General features: G+C 44.5%; 1 protein-coding gene across 13 annotated transcripts in view; it reads left to right on the top strand.

Moving 5' to 3' along the window:
- The window catches only part of ZC3H18 (zinc finger CCCH-type containing 18), a 2,225,788-nt gene that overhangs the window by 1,322,034 nt on the left and 887,055 nt on the right, over nucleotides 1–16,699 (top strand). For all 13 annotated transcript variants that reach the window (XM_044081724.1, XM_044081723.1, XM_044081715.1 and 10 more), the window contains one exon: nucleotides 4,012–4,185. In XM_044081724.1, coding sequence (XP_043937659.1) covers nucleotides 4,012–4,185 — 174 coding nt within the window. The remainder of the gene's footprint in view (nucleotides 1–4,011; nucleotides 4,186–16,699) is intronic.

Raw genomic sequence — 16,699 nt, 5'->3', positions numbered from 1 at the left:
ATGGCAAGATCCCGAGGCCCATCTACATATCAGTGTCCTAGAGGTGAGAGCGGTGCTTCTAGTGTTGCAAGCACTTCATGACTTTCTCCCTCTAGGGATGATAGCTATCCAGACAGACAACATGTTGGTGGTATGGTATCTAAACAAGCAAGGTGGAACCAGATCTTACCCCTTATGTCGAGAGGCCCTGCGAGTTTGGAAATGGGCGATTTCTTCTCAACGCTTTCTCATTGCAACGCACATCCCAGGGATATCCATCGTGATAGCAGACAAGCTAAGCAAGGCAGTTTTGTTACCTCACGGATGGTCTTTGAACCAGAAAGTAGCCCGACAGATCTTCCACAAATGGGGGCAACCCTGCTGCGATCTCTTTGCCAGCCCCATCAACACCAAATGCAGCACCTTTTTCTCCCTCATTTCCCCTTCCGGGAGACTGATGCACTAGTCCACGATTGGCACCCAGGACTTCTTTATGCATTTCCTCCTTTTCACTCATTCCCAAGGTTATACAGAAAGCAATGTTGTTGGGAAGCAAGATGATCCTCATCACTCCTTACTGGCCTCATCTGATTTGTTTCCCTTTCCACAGGCCTCACCTGTTAGACTATCCATGGACTCTGGACCCAGTACCAGACCTCTTAACACACGTCAGGTTCTCTCCATCCCTGCCTCCACACACTCAAACTGACAGCTTGGCTGCTCCAGTTCCATTATTAGTCAGGCTTCACGATCTGTCTCCAGCTGTAATCCTTATCATTACCTCTTCTCATAAGCCCTCGACTAGAAAATTGTACAACAGTAAATGGAAGAGATTTTCTATATGGGCAGGTAACAGAAAGGTTAATCCTTTTAAGCTCCCATTCCTATTGTCTTAGAGTTCCTATCAGAACTTTTTCACCAGGGATCAGCAGCTGCTACACTCAGAGTTCAGCTAGCAGCAATATCTAATTTTCATGTGGGAATTAATAATTCTAACCTTATGTCCCACAAACTTTGCAAGACCTTTCTCAAAGGTTCTATGATGTTAAGGCCTCCCGTTCAAGATCCCATTCCTCCCTGGGATCTAAATCTAGTCCTTTCTAAACTTACTTTGCCACTTTTGAACCAGCCCATAGCTGTCGATTAAAATTTCTATCGTGGAAGACTCTCTTTATGGTGGTGATAACTTCAGCCAGATGAGTTTCCGAACTGCAAGCCCTATTAGTTAAACCTCCATACTTAACTTTTCACAAAGATAGGGTCTCTCTCCGGACGAATCCTTCCTTTATCCCCAAGGTCTGCTCCCATTTTCAGTTGAATCAAACTATCGAATTGCCAGTATTCTTCCCTAGTCACACCACCTTCTGCACCCCCACCACCTTATTTTATTTTTTCACTCTGAGGTTGCTGCATCTTGGATAAGGAGCAGTCACTGACAAAACAGCAAAATACCTGCCGTGCTGTTTCTCTGAGGTACACCAACCTTGATCCACCCACAACGCAACTAATATGCAGTTGTATGCAGCCTTGCTTTGCAAAGTAGCAAGCAATGATATACAAACAACTGCCATCTCAAGGCATTATATTCGAGCAGTTGTAAGTCGTAGACCAGCAGTGAGTGTGTGGCAATGGGAGATCTCCTCCCACCCATTTTCTTATGGCGATGCACATACCAGGTAATCCATCTTGCAAACTCAGCAGGTCCATTCTGATGCCTCACGAGTGGTCTCTCAATCAATCAGTGGCAGAGAAGGTTTTCAGTTGATGGGGTCAACCTTGCTTTGATCTCTCTGCATCTCCCCACAACAAGTGCAGCAGGTTCTTTACCCTAATCCCTCCTCCAGGGGAGTCAGAGAGAGATGCCCTAGTCAACGGCCTTCTGGTCTCCTTTTTTCTTATCCCCCGATACTTCTAATTATCAAATTCTTACAGAAGGCAGTACAGTTGAAGAGCACCTCATTGCCCCTTTTTGGTCTCAGGTGTGGTCCCCCTTCCTTTAGTCTCACCTTTACTATCCACTTTGGATACCGGACCACAGTCCAGAGCTCCTCTATCGTCCCTCAGAGGTGGATCATACAGATATTACAGGCCTCAAGCTGACTGCATGGTTTCTCCAAATCCACTGATAATTAGACAGCCCAGGCTTTCCTTCCTAGTCCGACCGATAGTTCTGTCTTCCCACAAGACCTCTAGGAGGAAGATCTACAAAAGTAAATGGAAAAGATTCTCCATTTGGGCTCTACGGAGAGAATTAGACCCCTTCAGTGCTCTTACTTCTGCTGTCTTAAGAGTTTTTAGCATCAGTTTTTTAAGAAGGAGCTAGTTTTTCCTGTTATCAAAGTACAGTTGGAAGCCGTATATAATTTTCATTCTGGAGAAAATGCTTGCTCATTAGCTTCAAAAATGTGCAATGCATTTCTCAATGGTACTTTTTTTTTACTTAGACCCCCCCCAGTGAAGGACTCCACTCCTCCCTGGGATTTGATGGACGTACTACAGGGGTTAATGCAAAAGTCCTTTAAACCGTGTACTAAATCTGATTTAAAATTTTTTATCTTGGAAAACTGCCTTTTTGGCTCCATCTGTGAGATGAGTTTCTGAACTCCAGGTTCTCTTCGAATCTTATCTCATTTTTCACAAAGATGGAGTTACCTTATAGACTAGCCTATCATTTTTGCCTAAAGTAGCCTCCGAAACAAATATTATTCAAGCCATTAATTTTCCTGTTTTCTTTCTCAACTTTGTTAACAAAGGAGAATACATACTCCATCGTTTGGATGTACACAAGCAACTACGTTTTTATCTCCATAGAGCGAAAGATTCCAGAAAGTCAGAGCAGTTGTCGCTCTTTCTCTTAGAACAAATTGGGTAAACCAGTTTCTAAAGTTACTTTAGCCAAGATGGCTTACAGATTGCATATCCTTTGTTTACAAAGAGATTTGTCCTTATCCAGACCCCCTAAAGTGGTACCACCACCATGTTCATGGTTACATCATCCTCATTTTGGTCTAGAACTTCTTTGGATGACATCTGTGCAGCAGCTTACCTGGTCTACTACTCAGACCTTCACTGCTCCTTAAAAACTGGATTTGACTTCCAGTAGTTTGGTTCTGCAGTACTCCAGAGCATCTATCCATGAGGGCCACCCAAGGTCCACGTAGCTGGGGACTCTGTCCCGTTAGTTGAAAAGTTAATGAAAAGGTCAACATCAGATATTATAAGTTGTGTACCCACCATGACTATGCATCTGTGTTGTCTATTTTCATTCTACCTCCATCATCACCCTTCCTATTAGTTCCTGGAGTGACCTTATGGTTATTGTAGAAGCTCTGTTCCAGGTTTATATGACTTATAAAGCAGCAATCTCGATCTGAGGCAGGTTGACAGGGCCATTATGGTTAGAGGGAGGAATTTGAGAGTTGGATCCAAGAGTCTAATAAATTCGGCTGAGACAGATCAGAGACCCTTTAGTTGAGGAAGAATGAAAATGGATAACACAGATGCATAGTTATGGTGAGTACATAACTTTAATATAAACAGTCTTGTCACCATAGAGTGGCAGGCAGTGAAACATGAGCAAAAACAGCAATTAAACAAGAGTGACTGTAGATAGAGTTTGGGTGTTCTAAGCAAATGTCTGTATCCTGTGTGCATTCATAATTATGGCGCTGTGTGTGTGTATGTATGTGTATATATATATATATATATATATATATATATATATATATAATGTATATATATAAATATATAATGTATATATGCATGTATATGTGTGTGTGTGTGTGTGTGTGTGTGTGTGTGTGTATCATGTATACAGCACATTGACTTAGCAGGAATTGGCAGACCTCTCCATATGTTTGGTGTTAGAGAAAAGCTTGCTGGTTTTTGATTGAGTGGAAGAAATTGCCATCCATGGACTTGTTAGAAAGAGATTTTGCAGTTTTGTAGTTCAACTTACATGTTTCCTACTAGATATGTAAATGTATCTATTCTTTTCATTTCATGATCTCTTACCTTACTTAATTCTCTTAGGGAGAAGCCTGTAAAGAAGTCCATCCCAACACCACCACCAGTCCCTGCAGCAGCAACAGCTGTACCACCTCCACCTGCCCAGGCAGCAAAAAGTACAAAGCCAGCAGAACCTGCAAAACCAGCAGAAACTAGAGAAGCCAGGAAGAAGGAAAGGCCACGAACCCCACCAAAAAGGTATGAGGCAGACTTTTTTTTGCAGTTCATTAAAGTATTCCTTCTATGGATCTTGAGCATGCTGAAACAAAAAATACTTGTTTTGTATTTTCTGTTTATTTGTTTATTTCTGGATTTTGACAAGAAAGAATGCAGAGTTAGGAACTATTCATTTTGGAGGCACACCTGATATTTTTTTCTCCAGCCTTGTCAGATAGGAGTGGCCAAAAATGTCTCTCATACCCTGTGTTTTGCTAGCAGATGATATCACGTAAATTTTTTTTTTTTTTGTTCACCTGACTACAGCACTGATTTATGAATGTAGGCTTTCTGAATCTATTAAAACAAGCATGTTCTTTGTGTTTCACTGTTGCAGTCATTACATTTGGGTAATCTGCTGGCGGGTTGCCCTAATTCGGCCTGAATTCCAAAGTCTTGGGTCCTGCGTTGGTTGCTGTCTTCTCTTCCATGACGTCAGGTCGTCAGGGGTATAAAACATGCAGCTGACGCCATTTTCTTTAGTCTTTCTTGCCACGCGGTGCCCAAAGCAGAAGTATTTCGCGAGTACCAGTCGGCCGACTACTAAAATATTCGAGTTTGAGTTTCAGAACCAAAGTCCTGACTAAAGCTAAGTACCCCGTTGGGGAAACTTTTTTTCTTGCTTTTTACTAATGTCAGAAAAAGTTAATAATTGTATTACTTGTGGGAAGTAAATACCTCATATGGATTTCCATTTATACTGTATTCCTTGCCTAGGCCCTTATCACAATGTACCTTGCTGTCGGTTTTTTGCTAGATTTAACCAATGCACTATTAAGCGTCGGTATGTTTTTGCATAAAAGTATTTTGGAAACAGATTCAACTACCCAAAAATGTCGTCGGATAGCTATCCGACTACCGGAGTACATAAACAACTCAAAAGGACAGAAAAAGGCAGTCGAGATCCAAAACCGACGACGAAGTTTCTCCTAAGCCACTCGCCGGTACTCAGTGAGGCGCCTTTGCAGCCCCTGATACCCACTATCTTTGAGTCACAGGCCTCTACCAACACCCATGTGGAGTCCGGCATGCAGCAAGATACTCAAGGTATTTGACCGATGGATGTATCTCCCTCGGATGGGTCCAGAGCCGCTGATTAGGCACCAGCTTCTGAGGGTGTATTCAGACCTCAACATTTATACATCGAACCAACAGCAGCTGCAAAACCAAAGACAAAAGCAACTTCTAAAACTAAAAATCCGATGCATGAGCCACGTGCACAGGCCTCTATGCCTAAAAAACAGATGATCAGAAGGCTGAAGACCTTATTACCTTGATCAGGGGTACCCATCCCCCTCCAGATAAGAGACCAAGGCAAGACACTGATTATGAATCTTCAGATCAGGTTTCTAGTTCTTCTGATTCCTCTTCTGATCAGGAATTATCTATACCTCCCTATGAGGATTCCGATGCTGAGGAGTCTATTCCATCTGCATCTCCTCCTGAGGATTATTAGTTTGGAGAAACCTTGCATACTTTGAGCGAGCATTTTCAGTGGGAGAGTCAAGACTTCTCAGAATCAAAAAAGAGGCTCAGGGATTTCCTTCTTCCCCCTCAGCACAAGCCTTTAGCCATTCCCAATAAACTCTGTGTTAGGCACTTAAAAAACCAAGAAGTCAAAAGCACAGTGCCTACGACCAAGGAATAACCTCTCGAAGCAAGTAGTAATAACAGGCTTTATTGTCACTTTAGCCATTCCCCCTGTTTTAGACATTGTGGATGATGTGTTTTCGGAGTCAAGCTTGACCCCTGACTCCTTACCTCCCGCTCCCAGTAAGCCTGACAGATATTACAGGGTCCCCTGACTCACATAAATTTTTATTTAGAAACCCTGCTGCTGATCTTGAAAGTATTTCACAGGGTCCAAAGGGAGTTAAGGCCTCAACAGCATAAAACCCTACCCCCTCTGACAGAGATTCAAGGGCACTGGACAGATGGGGAAAAAGGTTTATACATCTGCAACCTTGGCAATCAGGGCCTTAAACTGTCAATTTCATATGCTTAAGTGCCGTCAACATCTTATGGGATTGCTGAAACAGAAAATGATGTTGATTTCAGAATGTGCAGAAAATAAAGAATTGCAGGAATTATCGCATGCAGCTGAACAAGTTGGAAAGCATACTTTGCAATGTGGTTTTGATTCTTTAGAGACCTCCTGCAGGGCCGCATTTACTGGATCTGTGATTAGGAGGCATGCCTGGTTAAAGGAACAAAATTTGCCTGATCATGTCAAAGCTAAATTGCTAGATGCACCATGATTCTCTGTTTGGTATTAAGGCAGAAGAGGTTTTAAAGAAAATGGAAGACAAAGCTAAGTCTATGCAAACTGTTTACAAGTGCAGCCACCAAGATTCAGTAGACACTGGCCTACAGAAAACTGGTCCTTTCCTGTGTCAGACAGAGCTCAAAGGGGCAAATCCAGATGCCCTAAGGGTTCCAGATACCAGGTGCAAGACTCATACAGGTCAAAGCAATGGGGCGCATCCATCTCCAAATCTGGAGGAGATAAAGCGCAAACCTACAGAAAGCAATCCCAATGACTTCCCTCTGCCTACACCAAGCACTTGTCTTTTCGCAGCACCCATAGGGGGAAAATTAGCACTTTTTGCTCAAAATTGGCGTTTAATAACCCGGGACAAGTGGGTACTAAACATCATATCACAGGGATACAGATTCCATTTCCACACTCTACCAACGACAAATGGTTGGCCAGATCTGCCTAAAAATCAGTGGGCAGAGGCAGAGAAACAGGTTACGTCCCTCATGGATATGGGGGCCATTCAGACAGTACCAGAACAGGAAAAGGACAAGGTTTTTACTCAAGACTGTTCTTGGTACCCAGAAAGGACAAGGCCTGGCGGCCAATACTGGATTTATCGATTTTGAACACATACCTGAAAATTCCAAAATTCAAAATGCTCACTTTGCAGCAGCTTCTGCCCATGCTGGGAAAGAATGCTTGAATGGTGACTTTAGATCTAAAAGAGGCATACCTGCATGTCCCAGTAAGACAGTCGTGCAGAAGATACCTCAGATTCAAGGCTGGTTTACTGCATTACCAATTCTCTGCACTGCCCTTTGGCTTATCTACTGCGCCCAGGGTCTTTACAAAGTGCCTGGCACCAGTAATTGCATTTTGCAGACAAAAGTATGCAAATATTTCCGTACTTGGACGACTGTCTCATTCAAGCAAGGGAACAAGGACACTCTTCTACGACACCTGGCGTTTGTGAAAAGACTTCTAACATGCCTAGGGTACACAATAATCGAAAAGAAATCACAACTGGTACCCTCTCAAAAGATAACATTCCTGGGTGCAAGCTTGAATACAACTGTCCAGATGGCTTACCTCACGCCAGACAAACAAAGGCAACTGACTACTTACTACAAACTGATGGCAACAAAAACCCAGTCTTCTGCAAGACAAATTCTGCAGGCTCTATGCTTCATGGCATCCTGCATCCTACTAATTCCATATGCAAGACTGCATATGAGGAAACTTCAATGGTACCTAAAAAGTTTATGGAGTCAACATTCACACAGTCTGGAAACAATGATTCCTCTCATTCCCTGCCTGCAGCAGGAGTTTCTATGGTGGGCAAAGGCCTGTCACCAAAACATGTGGCGGCCCTTCACTCTACCCCCTGCCAGCCAAACCTTAACAACAGACGCATCAGATTATGCCTGGGGGGCCCACATGGCATGAATATGCATTCAGGGCATGTGGGAACCAAAACAAATGCATCTACATATCAAACAGAAAGAGATGCTAGCTGTTCAAAATGCCCTAACAGTCACCAAGGACTTACTTCATCCAGGACAACTACTGATAAAGATGGACAACACCACAGTCATGTGGTATATAAACAAGCAAGGGGGCACACACTCATACCCCCTTTGCAGATTAGCCATGACACTGTGGGACACAGCTTTGACCTCCCAAATACATCTTCAAGCTCATTTCCTGCCAGGAAAACAAAACACTCTGGCAGACGATTTAAGCAGAAACCTTATGGATCCTCACGAGTGGAAACTAAATCCACAAGTCTTCAGCATGATAACAGAGAAATGGGGGAGCCCAGACATAGATCTATTTGCCTCTCCTCAAAATTATCAGTTGAAAAGATTCTGCACAAGGACTTATCACAGACAAGCATGGAAAGTGGACGCCCTATCCTTCCGTTGGAAAAACCTATCAGTTTACGCCTTTCCTCTTCTGCCTCTTCTACCCAAGGTTCTCCTAAAAGTCAAACAAGAGAAGCCAAGGATGATATTAATTGCCCCGGACTGGCCCTGCCAATACTGGTACCCAATCCTAAGGAACTTGTCTCAATACCCAGCCTGGACCTTGCCTCAGACCACAATTACTGTCCCAGCAAAACAATCAGATCCTGCACAATCAACTACAGACTCTTAACCTGGCAGCATGGCTAATCATGTAATCATACAGACGACACCTCTCAGTAAAACTGTGATGGATGTCATTTTGGAAGCCAGAAGGCTTAATACTAGAAAATCTTATGCTGACAAATGGAAGAGATTCTGTGCTTGGAATCGAGCACAAGGAACTGATGCAGCAAAACCTCATATTCCTCAGCTATTACAATACTTAACTGAGATGCTTGATAAAGGCCTATCTTTCTCATCAATCAAAATCCATGCCTCTGCCGATGTTCTTCGTTCCACATTGCTGCAGTCCTTACTATTGGGTAGTCCGCTGTCCAGTCGGCCCGAATACCAGAGTATATGGCTGACGTCGGTCAGGGCGCATTAGACTGACGTCAGTACGTCAGGGTACTAATGCGCATGACCGACATCATATCCTCAGTCTTTTTTGCCGCATGGTCCGATGCAGAAGCAGTTTTGCGAGTGCAGGTTGGCGTTCTGAAATATTTCCGAAGCCGGAGTTTCAGACCGAATCAGAGTTGGCTAAGTACCCGTTAGAACATTTTGGTTTTTCTTGCCTCAGTATTTAACAGGATGTCAGAAAAAGTGAATAACTGTATTTCTTGTGGGAATCAGATACCTCATAGGGATTACCATACCTTGTGTATACCTTGTTTAGGGCCTGAGCACGACGTTGTTGGATGCCGCTCTTGTGCTAGGTTTAACAAACGCACTATTAAGAGACGGTTAGACTGTGCCAGGTTAGTGTTTGGGAAGCGTTGCAATTATAAAATGCCGTCGGATGCTCCGACGCCCGCTTCGTCCAAGAAGCGCAAGGACAAAACGGCGAAGCCTAGGGTTGATGAACTGGCAGTCCCGGACGTCGGTTCTTTAGAAGGCTCAGTGGAGCCAGAGGTTTTGCCAGGAGTTTCTTTGGAGTCTCAGGCAGAGACTTTACTGTTACAGGATGTGCCTTCTCAGGAGGTAGGCCAGGCTGAGGGGGCTTCTCAGGTAACTGTTCTTCCCTCTCTTCCCAAGGTAGTTAGGGCCTCTCCTTCTGTTGCCAAAACTTCTTTCAGAGGTAGGCCAAGTTCAGCTTCAGTGGGGGCTTCTCCTAGCATTTCAGGTTCTGTGCCTAAGAAACATATGCTTAAAATGGCAGAAGATTTGATTACTATGATTAGAGGTTCTATGCCCCCTCCTGATAAGAGGCCTAGGGTGGAACCGAGTTTGATAGTTTTGAACAGTGTTCAGAGGCTTCTGAGTCTTCTGCGGAAGATTTGCAGGAGTATCCTCCTTATTCTGATTCTGATGTGGATGATTCCACTCCTACAGCTTCTCCTCCTGAGGATTTCTCATTTTCAGAGACTCTGCATTCCATGAGAGAGCACTTTAAATGGGAAGGCCAGGATTACTCTGATTCCAGGAAAAGGCTTAGGGAATTCTTGTTTTGCCCCAGCATAGGCCCTTAGCTATACCTCCTGTGTTGAATGTGGTGGAAAAAGTTTTTGCAGAGGCTTACCTGAACCCTGATTCTTTGACTCCTGCTCCTTTTAAACCTGATAGGTTCTATAGGGTGTCTGAAGCTCATAAGTATCTTTTAAGAGTCCTAGGGCAGACCCGAAACTGTTTCTCAGGGACCTAAAGGTGTTAAGGCCTCTGTGGTTAAAAACCCTGTTCCCACTGATAAAGAGGCAAGGGCTTTGGATAGATGGGGAAAGAAAGTGTATACTTCTTCCACTTTAGCCATGAGGGCGTTGAATTGTCAGTTTCACATGCTTAAATATCAAAATTATCTCCTTTCACAACTGAAATCTAAGGTGGATGCTTTGGCGGAAGGTATTGAGTGTAAAGAGTTGCTGGATTTAGTTCATGTGTCTGAACAAGTGGGTAAGCATTCTTTGCAATGTGGTTTTGATGCTGTACAGGCCTCCTCGAGGGTGGCTGCCACTAGTTCTGTTCTTCGCAGGCATGCCTGGTTGAGGGATCAGAATTTAGCTGAGCATGTTAAGACAAGGATTTTGGATGCTCCTTTACAGTCTGATGTGTTGTTTGGTTCGCCTGTGGAAGCAGTTTTAAAGAAAATGGAGGACAAAGCTAAGTCTATGCAAACTGTTAAAGATTTTTGCAGGTGCAGCCACCAAGTTTAGTAGAAATTGGCCTACTAAGGGATGGACATATCCTGCTTATGATTCCCAGTCTAGGGGTAGGTCTAGGCGTGGTAGGGCAGAGCTCAAGGTTCTTTTAGGCCTAGAACAGGCAGTTCACCTGCTCAGACTTCTGGTGAGGGCAGGGGTCAGTCCTTTCGCAAACAGACCCAATGACCTGCCTTTTCAGCTGCCAGTAGATTCTCGTCTGGCAGCTCCTTTGGGAGGAAGACTGTCTCTTTTCAAGGAAAATTGGGATTTAATTACGCAAGACAGATGGGTGTTGGATATCATTCACCACGGTTACAGGTTTTATTTCCATACATTGCCCCCTTTCAAAGGCATGCCAGACGTTCCTCCTCCACAAAGGAAAGACGCTCACAAGCAAATTTCTCAGTTACTCCAAATAGGGGCCATTCAGCCAGTCCCTGTATCAGAAAGGGGCCTAGGATTTTATTCTCGCCTGTTCCTAGTACCAAAGAAGGGGAACACGTGGAGACCAATTTTGGATTTATCTATCCTCAACACTTATCTGGACATTCCCAAGTTCAAGATGTTTGCGTTTCAACAGCTTTTACCTCTGCTGGGCAAAGATCACTGGATGGTAACTTTAGATCTCAAGGAAGCTTACCTTCATGTGCCTATAAGACTGAGTTGCAGGAAGTATCTGCGTTTCGAGCTGGAAATTCTCATTATCAGTTCTCTGCATTGCCCTTTGGCTTATCTACTGCCCAGAGTATTCACAAAGGTTCTGGCTCCAGTGATAGCTTACTTCAGGCTAAAAGGAATTCAAATCTATCCTTACTTGGATGACTGCCTGATTCTGGCTCAAGAAAAGGAAGACCTTCTACAGCATCTGGAATATGTTATAGCAGTGCTAAGATGCCTAGGGTATTCTGTGAGCGAAATAAAGTCCAGTCTAGTACCCTCTCAAGACATGTGCTTTCTGGGTGTGAGACTGAATACAGCAGCCCAGATGGCCTTTTAACCCCGGACAAACAAGAGAGTCTATCACTTTACTTCCATCAACTATCTCATCAGTCCGTGCTGACTGCAAGGACAGTCCTTCAAGCATTAGGGTTCATGGCATCTTGTATTCTGGTGCTTCCCAATGCCAAACTGCATATGAGGAAGCTACAATGGTATCTCAAAATGTATGGACACAGCACTGCCAGGATTTGGACACTGTCATTCAAATAATACCTTGCCTTCAAAAAGAATTTTTGTGGTGGGCTCAGGAATGTCACCTAAACAAGGGACTCTCTGTGACCCGGCCAGAGGCGAGTCAGATTTTAACGACAGATGCCTCGGACATTGCTTGGGGAGCTCATCTGAATGGAAAGTGGATACAAAACAAGTGGCCTGCCAGACTACAGCATCTACATATCAACATGAAGGAGATGTTAGCAGTCCAGTTTGCATTAATGGCTTTCAAGGAGTTACTTCTTCCAGGGCAGGTGTTGATTCTAACAGACAACACAACTGTCATGTGGTACATCAACAAGCAAGGGGGAACACATTCTTATCCTCTATGCAGGCAAGCAATGATTTTATGGGAGACTGCGCTAAGCTTGCAACTAACTCTTCAGGCAAGGTTTCTGCCGGAGCACAGAACTCCTTAGCAGATGTGTTAAGCAGACAAATCATGGATCCCCACGAGTGGAAACTGGATCTTCATGTATTTCAGAAATTGACAGTGTCATGGGGAACTCCAGACATAGATCTGTTCGCTTCTCCACTAAACCACCAGCTGCCAAAGTTTTGCACAAAGGGGTTTCATCACACAGCTTGGAAAGTGGATGCTCTGTCTTTCAGTTGGAAAAACCTTCATGTGTATGCCTTTCCACCTCTGCCTCTTCTTCCAAAGGTGCTATTAAAAGTCAGACAAGACAAGCCAAGGATGATTTTGATAGCTCCAGATTGGCCTCGCAACACTGGTACCCACTACTAAGGAGTCTGGTAAGGAAGCCTCCATGGCCTTTACCTTTGATTCCTCATCTGTTATCTCAGAAGGACGGTCATCTGCTCAATGTCAAGCTTCACTCTCTTCATCTAACAGCCTGGCATATTCTGTGTTGAAACACAGCAGGTCTCAACTTCCTCAACAAGTTTTAAATGTGATTATGGAAGCTAGAAGACCTAGTACAAGGAAAGTGTACGCAGAAAAATGGAAGAGATTTTTATTTTGGAGTACGGCAAAGAATTTGGAGATTTCTGAGCCTAATTTGAGTGTGGCTCTTCAATATCTTACTGAGTTATTGGACAAAGGTTTGTCCTTCTCTTCCATTAAGATTCATGCTGCAGCAATTTCAGCTCACTATGATTGTGACCCACCATTGTTTTCGCATCCTTTGTTCAAGCAGTTTCTTAGAGGGCAAAGAATATAAGACCCCCGTAGAGCTCCTACTCCTGCTTGGGATCTCAATTTTGTGTTGGAAAACTTACTCTACAACCTTTTGAGCCTGCGGCTACTGCTGAATTGAAATACTTGTCATGGAAGACTGCTTTTCTGTTGGCTATTACTTCTGCAAGAAGGGTGTCTGAGTTGCAGGCCCTTATGGCAGTAGAGCCCTTTTGATTTTCCATAAGGATAGGGTATCATTACGTACTAATCCTTCCTTTATGCCTAAGGTGGTTTCTAGTGTGGCTTTAAACCAAACTATTCATTTGCCTACTTTTATGCAGACCCCCAAAATAAAGGGGAAAAGATTTTGCACACTTTAGATGTACACAGGCAATTGCGTTATTATTTAAGCAGGACTAAGGATTCTAGGCAGTCTCAGCAGTTGTTTGTTTCTTTTGCTTTGAGTTCGCAGGGCAAGCCTGTGTCAAAACAAACTATTTCTAGGTGGATTGGGTTTTGCATTGCATTTTGTTATTCCCATCATGGCAAGGAGATTCCAGCTGGGATTAGGCCTCATTCCACTAGGGCTACTGCCACTTCAACAGCATTTCTAAGGGGTGGCAACTAAGGATATTTTGGAGGCAGCTACTTGGAGTTCAGTGCATACTTTCTCCAAGCATTATCACCTTCCTATCTACTCTAAGTCTAGGGCTGGTTTTGCCACAGCTGTTTTGCAAGGCATGTTGTCAGCTCCTACTTCTTTATGATTTGCCAGCCTCCCTTACCTCTGCTTTGGGATTCTACCCAATAGTAAGGACTGCAGCAATGTGGAACGAAGAACATAGTACAGTTTTGTACCTACCATAAATGTAGATGTTCGAGGATCCACATTGCTGCAGTCCAATTTACCCTCCCTCCTTCCCCTCTGTGTTTAGGGGTGGTTGTGTAGGTGAGGTTATATGCTGATGTTTTTGTATATATTTTTGTATATATTGTACATATTTTTGGTGCAGGTATTTTGGGCCTTGTCTTTTTAGGGTCTTCTGACATCTGGGGCAAGAAAAGACTGAGGATATGACGTCGGTCATGCGCATTAGTACCCTGACGTACTGACGTCAGTCTAATGCGCCCTGACCGACGTCAGCCATATACTCTGGTATTCGGGCCGACTGGACAGCGGACTACCCAATAGTAAGGACTGCAGCAATGTGGATCCTCGAACATCTACATTTATGGTAGGTACAAAACTGTACTTTTCGGCTCATTACAATACAGAGCCACCAATCTTTTCTCATCCTTTACTAAAGCAGTATCTTAGAGGAGCCAAAAATTTAAGGCCTCCTAGAAGATCACCATTACCTGCATGGGACCTCAGTTATGTGTTGGAAAAGCTCACCCTGCCTCCATTTGAACCAGCTGCTACCGCTGATATAAGTTCTTATCATGGAAGACAGCTCTGCTACTAGCAATTACTTCAGCAAGAAGAGTTTCAGAGCTACAGGCCCTCATGGCTGTAGAGCCTTTTATCATTTTTTATCCAGACAGGGTGTGTCTGAGGACAAATCCTACTTTTATGCCTAAGGTGGTTTCCAGTGTGGCTCTTAACCAAACAATTCATCTGCCAATTTTTTATCCAAATCCGCAGAACAAATGGGAGAGAATTCTGCATTCCTTGGACGTACACAGACAGCAATGATTCTACTTGAGCAGGACTAAAGCTCTAAGAAAAACTGAGCAATTACTAGTGTCATATGCTGCAGGATCAGAAGGAAAGGCTATTTCAAAACAGACAATTTCAAAGTGGATAAGCCACTGCATTCGTTTTTGCTACTTACACCATGGTAAACCTGTGCCCAGGGGCATTAGGCCTCATTCCACCAGAGCTGCAGCTACTTCAGCAGCCTTTCTCAGAGGAGTACCAACCAAAGACATTCTAGAGGCTGCTACTTGGAGTTCTGTTCACACCTTTACAAAGAATTACCATTTGCCTCTCAACTCTAAGTCCAGGGCAGGCTTTGCCACTGCAGTTCTGCAGGGCCTCATAGCCGCTCCTAATGCTGTTTAGCTCCAGCCCCCCAACCATAGCTTTGGGACTCAACCCAGATGTAATGACTGCAACAGTGAAACACGAAGAACATAGTACAGATGTCCTTCAAGAATGCAACTGCAGTCCTTACATATGGGTTGTCCTGCCTCAGGCAGCCCTTCGGTCGGCCGGATTCCTAAGTCCGGGTCCGGCCTCGGCTGAGGTCGCCTCTTCCCCGACGTCATAGCGGCTGGGGTATAAAAGCATCAGCCGACGCCATCTTCTTCAGTCTTTCTTGCCGCGCGGTGCCCGAAGCAGAAGCAGTTCGCAAGTGCCGGTCGGCCAGCTCCTGTGTTTTCAGTTACCGAAGTCATCAAAAAGCTAAGTATCCCATTGGGGAACCTTTTCTTGCCTCAGCCGATGTCAGATAAAACTGCAAAAGTTAATAACTGTTTGTCTTGTGGTAAACAAATACCTCATAAGGACTTCCATTCTTACTGCCTTCCCTGCCTTGGCCCAGACCACGACGTCTCGGCCTGTGCTGCATGTGCTTGCTTCAATAAGCGCACTCTCAGGCGCCGGGCAGAATTTGCTGAAGACTTTTTTGGGGAAAATTACTCCTATATCATGCCGTCGGAACAACCGACAACTCATATTTCCAAAAAACGGAAGGACCGGGACCGACATTCTCGGCCCGCGACTTCCACCGACACCACGCCAAAACATACCGCTAGTGCATCGGTCTCTTTGGACGCGGTAATTCAACCGCTCCAGACCGACGACACTGCTTTACCGCACACTTCGGTCCCAGAGGCTACCCCGGTGCCGGTTGTTGATTTTCCTCCTGAAACTGAAGCCCAAGATTTGCCTGACAACATACCGGTGGACAAAGTTACTCCAGCACGTGGGGCAGCTAGGCCTCCGGTGGCTATGTCCATCAAGGCCTACACACGTGCTAAGGCTGCAAGCCAGGCTAAGTCTCACCCTCCTAAATCTTTTTCCCAGGGTCCCACTTCTGATAAACAGATCATGACTTTAGCTGCAGATCTAATTTCCTTAATCAGAGGCTCCCAGGTTCATCCAGACAGAGGTTCTCAGCCGCCTGCAGACAAAAGGCCTAGGGTTGAGCAGACAGATACCTTTTCCTCAGATGAAGCCTCTGGTGACTCAGGCTATTCAGATTCCCAAGAAGAATCCTTCCAGGCCTACGAGGATTCTGATGCTGAGGAATCTATTCCCTCTGCCTCTCCTTCTGAGGATATTTCTTTCGGCGAAATTCTCCACTCCATGAGACAGCATTTTCAGTGACAGGGCCAGGATTTCTTCGACTCCAGGAAAAGGCTTCGTACTTTCCTTAAGTTACCCCAGCACAGGCCTTTAGCTATTCCACCAGTGTTAGATGTATTGGATGATGTGTACTCAGACTCGAGTGCTTCTCCTGATTCTCTCCCTCCTGCTCCTGTCAAGCCAGACAGATATTTCAGGGTTCCTGAAACTCATAAACATCTCTTTAAGGCCCATTCTGTTGATCTAGAAACTATTTCCCAGGGGCCTAAAGGAGTGGCCACTTCCACGGCCAAAAATCCTTTGCCC

This window comes from Protopterus annectens, chromosome 8.part1 (genome assembly GCF_019279795.1).
Source record: "Protopterus annectens isolate FY-2018-M chromosome 8.part1, PAN1.0, whole genome shotgun sequence".
Taxonomy (NCBI): domain Eukaryota; kingdom Metazoa; phylum Chordata; order Ceratodontiformes; family Protopteridae; genus Protopterus; species Protopterus annectens.
The sequence above is the reverse complement of the archived record's forward strand: the minus strand, read 5'-3'. Positions and strand labels throughout refer to the sequence as shown.